This window comes from Bufo gargarizans, chromosome 1, assembly GCF_014858855.1.
Source record: "Bufo gargarizans isolate SCDJY-AF-19 chromosome 1, ASM1485885v1, whole genome shotgun sequence".
Classification (NCBI taxonomy): Eukaryota; Metazoa; Chordata; class Amphibia; order Anura; family Bufonidae; genus Bufo; species Bufo gargarizans.
This window is the reverse complement of record NC_058080.1, coordinates 701,434,364-701,442,857: the sequence shown is the minus strand read 5'-3', so window position 1 is coordinate 701,442,857 and position 8,494 is coordinate 701,434,364. Positions and strand designations below refer to the sequence as shown.

Below are 8,494 nucleotides of genomic sequence, written 5' to 3'. Positions count from 1 at the left end.
TGTCCGCCCCAGCCCTGTAAAGCATGCACCTATTGTCACAAAATGAAAACCTGCATTTGGTGAGTGCCGCTGATTTTTTCTATTTTCTCGATTACACATAGGATTATTTCTAAGTTCCCAACACATGCGCACAAACTACGCAGATGGGGATAGTGAACTTTCTAAGTTCCAGCGCATGCGCCGTGAATCTTTACAGAAACTAATTGGTTTGAGGTGTTAGTAGCAATCGACTGGGGAGACAGTAGAATCCTAGAAAGGAGAATATTCCAAAGTAGCAAAAGTTGCTTCCCTGCGGTCGATCAGCTAATAGAGTGTCGTCTAGTTTACAGAGTGTTTGGTGCCAGGTGACACTGCAGACATTATAAAAACAACAATTATACAGACTACTAACATACTACCTCCAGGTGGATGTGAAAATAATATCCCCCTGATTCCACTATATTAAGTGATAGTAATCATTACACACTTGAGCCCATACCAAAGTTTCCCTCCATACGTATTTTTAAATCTTTGCTCTTTGGGTTTTGGTTTAGAATTTAAAAATAAGGAATAAAAGTTATGTTTTAAATAAAAGACCAGAAACAGGAATTTATAGTCTCAGACTATTGAACAATTATTTGTGACCTCCTGGGTCCAGTGGGTCATTTTGAAACATATATATGTCGTGGTGGTTGGTAACAGAAGATGGAGATGTTCTGTGCTTAGTTAAAAGCAACCTTGCGGCATAGGGGACAGCTGCGGTTGTTCTGCAGCCACTGAGTGATGCAGGCGTGATGGTAAATGTGGCCGCAAGGCAGAGATGTCACCTGCTCGCCCTTAGTGAAATCAGTCAGGCAGATTGTACATGAATGTGGCTCCTCCGCTTGGATGGTAATTGTGGGGAGAGCTCCAATTTGCTGGGTCCTGCAGCTTGGTGGAGGCTGGTGGGGCACACCCAGTGGAGCCGGTGTTGGGGGCTCTGGCGGTGGTATGGCCTGAGGTGCCCATCCTCTGGTGCCGATCCTCTGCAGCTGAATTAAGATGTTATACAGGCGTTCACCAGAGTGTATGGGAGACCTCCTGGGTGGCTGGATCGCCCTGGTCCTGCGGCTTGGTGGTATAGGCCGAGGATGGTGGAATTCAGGTGTGGTGGCCTCAGCACTCTCCCAGCTGCTCCCCCCAGATGGTCGGGGGGCTTGGGGCGGTGCAGGTCTTGTTGGAGAGCGGCTTCTCTCCCTGGCAGATGTTAATTGCGGCGGAGGAGCTCTGAATCCAGAGACATCAGGATGTTGTGTGTCTTGAGCTCTTCTCTGAGCTGATCTTAATCTTCGTAGAATAATAGTCTGACCTAAAAGAGCGAGGATATGAAGAATTATCTATATATCAAATATGTATCTGTCTGCATGTCTCTGCTGTTATAGCCTGGACATAGTGACTTAGTTGGTCACTTTTTGGCTCCTGTTAAAGAGGTTGTCCAGACTTTTTTTAAGTGATGGCCTATCCTCAGGACAGGCCATTTATAGCTGATTTGCAGTAATTGGATACCCCACACCAATCAGATGAAACTACACTGCACGGCCACCACTGTAGAGTCCAGTGCTCGTCACTGCTATTGTCATTGAAGTCAATGGGAGCAGTGATGAGCGGCACCTGCACTAAACTCCCACCTGAAATACAGATGTCAGGTGCCATGTATTTGTATGGAGGAGACTGATTGATGTGTCTAGTCACCTGACCCTCCATCAGTGGTCATCTTTTGTACAGGACCTCTGCCCAACAAGACATCGTACCTCATTAATAAGTAGAAGATGGAGCAGAACATCAACAAACACTACTAGGGATTTTTTATAGTCAGTTTTGTAGTTTAGGTCAAATTCATGAAATATCACAAGATGGTTGATAAATGTGGTGCCTTTTTATGTCTAACATTTCTGTTTTGAGATGTTCCTCTACTTTCTGTACCCCCTTCACTGGAGCAAGATTGAGACATTCTGGGACTTTCTTTTTTTTTTTAAGTCTCCATTGATGAATCTATCTTAAATCAGTTACACAGGCTAACCCTCCCACCCACTTGAGTGAGTGGAGTTAAAATGCAAAATGTATCAAAACATACAGTACGTGCATGTAAGCTCCAAAAAGTCTCAGATCCCTATTTTGGGACTTAAGTCAGACATGCAGGACGTGATAAATTCCCCCCTTTAACCTCTCAATGTCCAACCCTTTAACATCTCGGTTATCACCAGATGACATAGTTGCACCCATGTGTCCTGTTGGAGTTTAGACTAGTTGTCCCTACTACAGATAATGAAAGCAAAGACTGTCTAACTTTTCTTCAATCTGTCACTTACCCTCATTCTCGGGCCGACTGAGCCACGCGTTGTTGTCTGCGTTCAGGTGACGAAGTTCCCGGGATCCCATGTCTGGTTTCCCGAGCCGGATTTCTATATCTGAGGAAAATGTCCTTAAGGGGCCCTGATATTATTGGGCCTTGAGGAAAAAAATCAAGGGGAAAAAAAGGACAGGAAGCAAACACTAGAAATTAAACCTAGCTCACTCTTCCAGAGCCAAAGTAAAGAAAATGGCGCTGAGATGACTGAGCAGAGGTGTCTTCTAGGTTCCTGTACATTGTGATGTCATACAGAGGAACCTGTTCTAGATCACTGCACTGTGACATCACCACAGCCTGGCTGCCATGTTGCTTCCTGCCAACTGCTCAGTATCTACAATGGTTGTTATGTCCTCTAGATTATTAGCTTCTTATATTTCACTTCCCTGATATTTTATTATTATTTTTCTTCTTTTTGGATCCCCTCCTGGCTTTATGAAGTGTATCTGTGTACAATAATCCAGCTCCTAGTGGGCGTAGAATTCCGTTTCTGGAGCACAGAGGGCCTGAGCAGTGTCTCATTTATTAAGAGTCATCTGCCTCTTCATATATCTGGTGCATCTAACTCCGGTGCACAGGAGATCAAGACAGACATAGGAAACTGGATCAATCTCAGGCAGAGTCCCTGCCGCTCAGGACTGCGCAGTGTAGTCCTCATTATGTCGCTCTATGCTGCTCTGTGGGGTCCATGTTACATAGAGAATACATCAGTTATATGGTACCCAGTGGCGCACGCTGCCATTTTTTTTTTTTTTCGTGGATTGAATGGGCGACCCCTTTATGCCGTACAGTGCTGGGCGCTGACATAGGAAATCCATCCCTCCTTCATCACTTGGTGCAGCTCACCAGTTCTTGGCCCCTCGCACAGAATGTGCTTCTAAACAGTTGACTCCAGCAGATGAGTCCATGGCAATGAAAATGGCGGTTGACAGCATTCAGCGCAGGTGCAGACATTATACCTTATCTCTGTGCGGACTCCACTCCTGATTTTGGCTCACAATCACTGCAGTGTGAACTGGGCCTAAGCTGCATTTTTAGAACGGTGCGGACGCATGCCTCCCAAGTGTCCCTCTGTTGGGGGGACAGTCCCTCTTTCTGACCCAAGTCCCTCTGTCCCATTTTTGATCCTTAAATGTCCCTCTTTTTGACCTGGGGAATTCATCTATAAATGAGCATTAATAAATTTACTAAACTGCTTCTTACTAAAGTGTCTGTCTGGTTTCTACCTGTATTAGACCAGAACTTCATTATTTTGGGCAATTTGGACCTAAAAATATCTATAATCTGATGATTTATGCCCAAATATTTAAATGGGTATTGAAGCGCAAGAAAAAAATTGGTCCCAGGGGTTCCACATGCGGTAAAAAAATAAAGGCCTAGTTTGAAAAGAATTTCCGCAATGCGTGCCGTCATATATTGTCCCGCTTTGCGATTTTCAAGCGTTCCGGAGGTATGCGGACGGCTGAGCTCGTCTTCACTATGTAGTTTTTGGGACTGGATTCAGTTTTCTGTTGACTTTGACTTGAAAAGAAGCCCTATGAGAAGCTCAGGGTCCTTCCACTTTAACCAGTTCAACACCAGCCACCCCCCTATCGTGAATAGGCACATTTTCTGTATACAGTTCTGGAAAAGGCAGGGACGGTAGGAAACAGCCTGACATCATCATGTGGGTACACCGCGATCAGATATGTGATAAATCACTATGATACAGTCATGGCAGCCGCGGCCGCCACACACGGACTGCGTTTTCCGGGTCAATCACGGTCGTGTGCAGCAAACCTTACAGTGATAATTGTCACTGCCACTGGTATACTGTAAAAAAATAAAAATAAGTCCCCCTTCAAGTCATGTGACCTCAAGACCATGTGACTTTTTACATGATCAACCCTAAAAGGAAGGGACCTCTGGTATCACTACGTCCGTTCCCCCCTCTGCCGTATCTCGGCCGTTTCATTCTTCATACTCAGCCCACCTGCAGCCCCCTAAAACTTCTCCCGACTACAACATAACAGGCAGCGGTCGCAGGGAATACCGGGATTTGTAGTCCACACCTGGGTAACTGTCCTCCTCACTCCACCAGTGTTTACTACAATGTGAACTACAACTCCCGGCACCCCGTGCGGCTCTGCGTGCAGCCAATAGGAGCACAGGAGCGAATGTTGTACTGGAAGTGGCGGCCGCAGCGAGTGATGGCTCCTCACAGAGACTGCAGGTACTGGCCGGGGCCACAGGGGGCGGGGCAGTGGTGTGCGGCTGAATGTCAGGGCGGGAATGAGGAAATTCAAGCATGTCAGATCTACGCCTCCTGATATTCACTTATTATTAACCCTTCCCTCGTGTCTGATATCCCGCCCCATTGGTATATCTCCCCCCCCCCCCGAACCTATCTCCCCACCTGCCCAATATTCATCTTCCCAGTCAGATCTGCTATCCCCCCCAGAGCCCCTCTGATGCTCGCCCCCCCCCCCAGAGCCCCTCTGATGCTCGCCACCCCCCAGAGCCCCTCTGATGCTCGCCCCCCCCCCCCAGAGCCCCTCTGATGCTCGCCCCCCCCCCCCAGAGCCCCTCTGATGCTCGCCCCCCCCCCCAGAGCCCCTCTGATGCTCGCCCCCCCCAGAGCCTGAATATACAGTATTTGTGCAGTATATGCAATGATGGATTCTGTTATGTTGTATCACCCTCTGTATATACAGACCATGATCGGTCTCCTCTGTGGCCCCCAGCGTCTGAAGATAAGTGTACCCCTGGAGTGAGATATGGAGGTGGACGGTGAGACGGGGGAGGGGGACTGCAGGACATGGTGGACGCAGGAGAACAACATCATCATCAGGACATGGCAGGTAAAGATCAGCCCAGAGCTGCGTGGCTACTGCACTGCTGGCATCCATATGGGTAGTGCACAGCGCTGCAGAGCATTGCATCCATAAGTGGACCTCCACTAACAAGGGACTGTATATAGGTAAAGGACATCTCCACCCAAATATCAGCCCTGGCTCCTGCTGTGGGTGCTTCTTCACACTATAACTGGAGGGGTTCTCTTTTGTCAGGATTCAGAAACCTGTCCGGACTCTCACACCAGGAGGCAGAGGAGGCAGCAGTGTCATTCCGACCTAATCCACCTGCTCCAGAAAATACAAGGTAGCGGCTACCTCTCCTGCTGGGAGCGTGGGCTCAAACCAGTCATACCGTGACAACTACACTGTCTGTCTTGAATTTGACTTGTTGGTTGTCGCAGCCCCACCCTCTCTTTTACCAGCACTATTAAATAAGCCCTCGTTCACACTTCAGTGTTTGGTCAGTGATTTCCATCAGTGATTTGTGAGCAAAAAACAGAAGTGGAGCCTCCACAGACATGAGGTAGAAGGGAAAGATCTGCTCCTGTTCTGTGTTTAGAGCCGCTCCTGGTTTTGGCTCACAAATCACTGATGGAAATCACTGACTAAACACTGAAGTGTGAACGAGACCTAAGGGTTTTTAATGTACACCCCATGTGCATTACATCGGGCTTCAAATTGGCTTCATTACCCATAGCAACCAATCAGAGTCCAGGTATCATTTCTTAAACTGGTTTGGAAAAATACAAGCTGCACTGTGATTGGTCTCTGTGGACAGGTAAGGCTATGTCTACACGACGACATTTGTCGCGCGACAATTTTTATAATGGCAGTCTATGGTGTCGCACTGCAACATGCTGCGACTGCGAGGCAACAGTCGCAGAAAATCCATTCGAGATGGATTTATCTGCGACTGTTGCGTCGCAGTCGCAGCATGTCGCATGTTGCAGTGCGACACCATAGACTGCCATTATAAAAATTGTCGCGCGACATTGGTGCAACAAAATGTTGCACCAATCTGTTGCGCATCTTATTGTCACGCGACAAATTTCGTCGTGTAGACGTAGCCTAATACTCAGGGGCCTGATGCACTGTGCAGGGCCACATGTTATTTGCTGCAGATTACACCTTTACCCAGACTGCACTTTTGATGATATTACATAGTGATTTTAATATCTGCCTCTTCCTCGTGTCTAATTTCAGGGTTACCCCCGGCACCCCACACCCTGCCCCTGGAGCTGACTGTCTTGTACAATATGGTGATCGTTCACAGTAATATATCTGCTGGTGGATTCCTCGCTGAGCACTCGGTGCAGGTGCAGGACGCCCTGAACAGAGGTGAGGAACGCCCCGTGTATCATCTGCTATCGGGCGGCACCGGTGTAGTGATTGATTCCTAGCGGACGTCACCTATAGATCAGAAGGGGCTGCAGGGGTGTCTCCAGTAATATGCAGTTTATTTCTCACAGTTATCAGCCATCCCAGGATCGGGGGAGGCTGATGGTAGCGTTCTATAATGAAATGAGGCATAGAAAGTGCAGGAAACTCTGGAATATTTTTCATATAGAATGAATCTACATAAAAAGTGCAGTCACTGTGTACATATATTACATTACTTATCTGGTACTGATCCTGATTTACATCCCATATTATACTCCAGAGCTGCACTCACTATTCTGCTGGTGCAGTCACTGTGTACATACATTACTTATCGTGTACTGATCCTGGGTTACATTCTGTATTATACTCCAGAGCTGCACTCACTATCCTGCTGGTGGAGTCACTGTGTACATACATTACATTACTTATCCTGTACTGATCCTGAGTTACATCCTGTATTATGCTCCAGAGCTGCACTCACTGTTCTTCAGGCTTCAGAATTCCCACAGCATTCCCTGCTTGTTCAGGGACTGCATTAAGCCTTCTTTAGGATTTGCTTTCTGAGAAGTGTCCTATACAACTGTCTAGCTGTCTCCTGTACTGTAGGACATGGGTAATGTGGTCTCTCTTGTATTCATGCAGTGATGGAGGCCCTGGTACTGGGTGACACAATCGGCACCGGGCTCTGGGTGAAGATTCTTGCCGCTGACCTTTCCCTGGAGATGACCTCTGCCCTGCACAGACTGGCCGGGCTGCAGTGTGCCCTTTGGTTGTCAAATGGTCAACTGCGTGATGCTGGGGAACTGCTTTCCTTACTCGGCCGTGTAAGTTCCTTGAGGGTCTCTCCTCTATGTTTAATGCCTACAAATAACATTCTTGTAGGTGTCCAACACTTCAACATCATGTAGCTCCTCGGGCTGGAAACGGCATGAGGTCCAGCTTTCTAATGCACCCTCTCCGCTCTGTCTTGATTCTGCCTCTGTACCAGTGGTTGCGCTTGCACTAAAGTGGAGGACAGGAGTGGGCTCTGTAAGACCCTGCAGAATGAGCTACGAGCACCATAATACTGTGTCCTACGTCACTGTGCCTGGAGCTGCATGTGAGGTCCACACGTCTGTAATATATCTTAAGGGTATGTTCACAAAACGGATTTTGAAAATCTGCCTACAAAATTCAGGGCGGAATCCATGCATTTATTTATTTTTTTTGCATGTTTTTTGTGCTTTTTTTTTTTTTCATTTTTATTTATAAATTTTTTCCACATTTTCTTTTCTGTGGTTTTTGTTAGGGATCCACATGTATGAAGTTATTTTTTTAAACTTCCCATTCATTTCAATGGGCGATTCTCCAAGATAGGCCATGTGGAAAGAAAGTGTTGCTTCCCATTAATATGAATGGGAGGGTATTATGAGGCGTTTTGGGAGCTGAATTTGAGGTGGAAACATGACAAAAAACTGTCACAGACGTTCCAGTGGCAGGTACCAGGAGATCGGAGAGACTGGCAACTCGTTGGATTAAATTGACAAGTTCCCTGGGGATCTTATTGTGTCTGTGTTTTGGTGTAAGACAAACCCTTTGCTTCAGGTGTTGCTTGTTGGTAATTTACCTTTCCCATAAGTAGCCGCTTCTCACTCTTGGAGGTGCGGTTTATAGATTTTCTTCCTGTCTTCTAACTAGCTGGTCGGTTGTACTCTGTGGTGCTTCTAGAGTTGCCAGTTTTCTACTTTCAGATAAGTCTTGTCTTTTTTCTTATAGTTTTGTGTTTGTTATATTCCCTGTTGTTTGTATCTGGGCCTGAGACAGAGACTTCCGTTCATCCATCAGAGGAGGAATGGGTTGTTTCCGGTCCTAACCTTATTCCAGGGCCTTGTAGGATAAAAGGGCCTAGGTATCCTGCTCATGAATATTCCTACCT

General features: G+C 46.9%; 2 protein-coding genes across 3 annotated transcripts in view; one reads left to right on the top strand and one right to left on the bottom strand.

Moving 5' to 3' along the window:
* Positions 1–625: 625 nt before the first annotated feature.
* LOC122936737 (E3 ubiquitin-protein ligase RNF12-like) lies at positions 626–2,523 on the bottom strand. Its single transcript, XM_044292609.1, has 2 exons — positions 2,328–2,523; positions 626–1,327 (listed from the first exon to the last, which is right to left on the bottom strand). The coding sequence occupies exons 1-2, from the start codon at positions 2,395–2,397 to the stop codon at positions 702–704; spliced, it is 696 nt and encodes a 231-aa protein (XP_044148544.1). The 5' UTR covers positions 2,398–2,523; the 3' UTR covers positions 626–701.
* Positions 2,524–4,282: 1,759 nt separating this feature from the next.
* The window catches only part of FANCG (FA complementation group G), a 58,046-nt gene continuing 53,834 nt past the window's right edge, over positions 4,283–8,494 (top strand). Inside the window, exons 1-5 of one of the 2 annotated variants that reach the window (XM_044276257.1) lie at positions 4,283–4,577; positions 5,059–5,205; positions 5,413–5,503; positions 6,403–6,537; positions 7,222–7,403. In XM_044276257.1, coding sequence (XP_044132192.1) covers positions 5,122–5,205; positions 5,413–5,503; positions 6,403–6,537; positions 7,222–7,403 — 492 coding nt within the window. In that variant the 5' untranslated portion in view covers positions 4,283–4,577; positions 5,059–5,121. Of the gene's footprint in view, positions 4,578–4,638; positions 4,725–5,058; positions 5,206–5,412; positions 5,504–6,402; positions 6,538–7,221; positions 7,404–8,494 lie in introns of those variants that run through there. The other variant, XM_044276258.1, reaches the window with a different exon arrangement.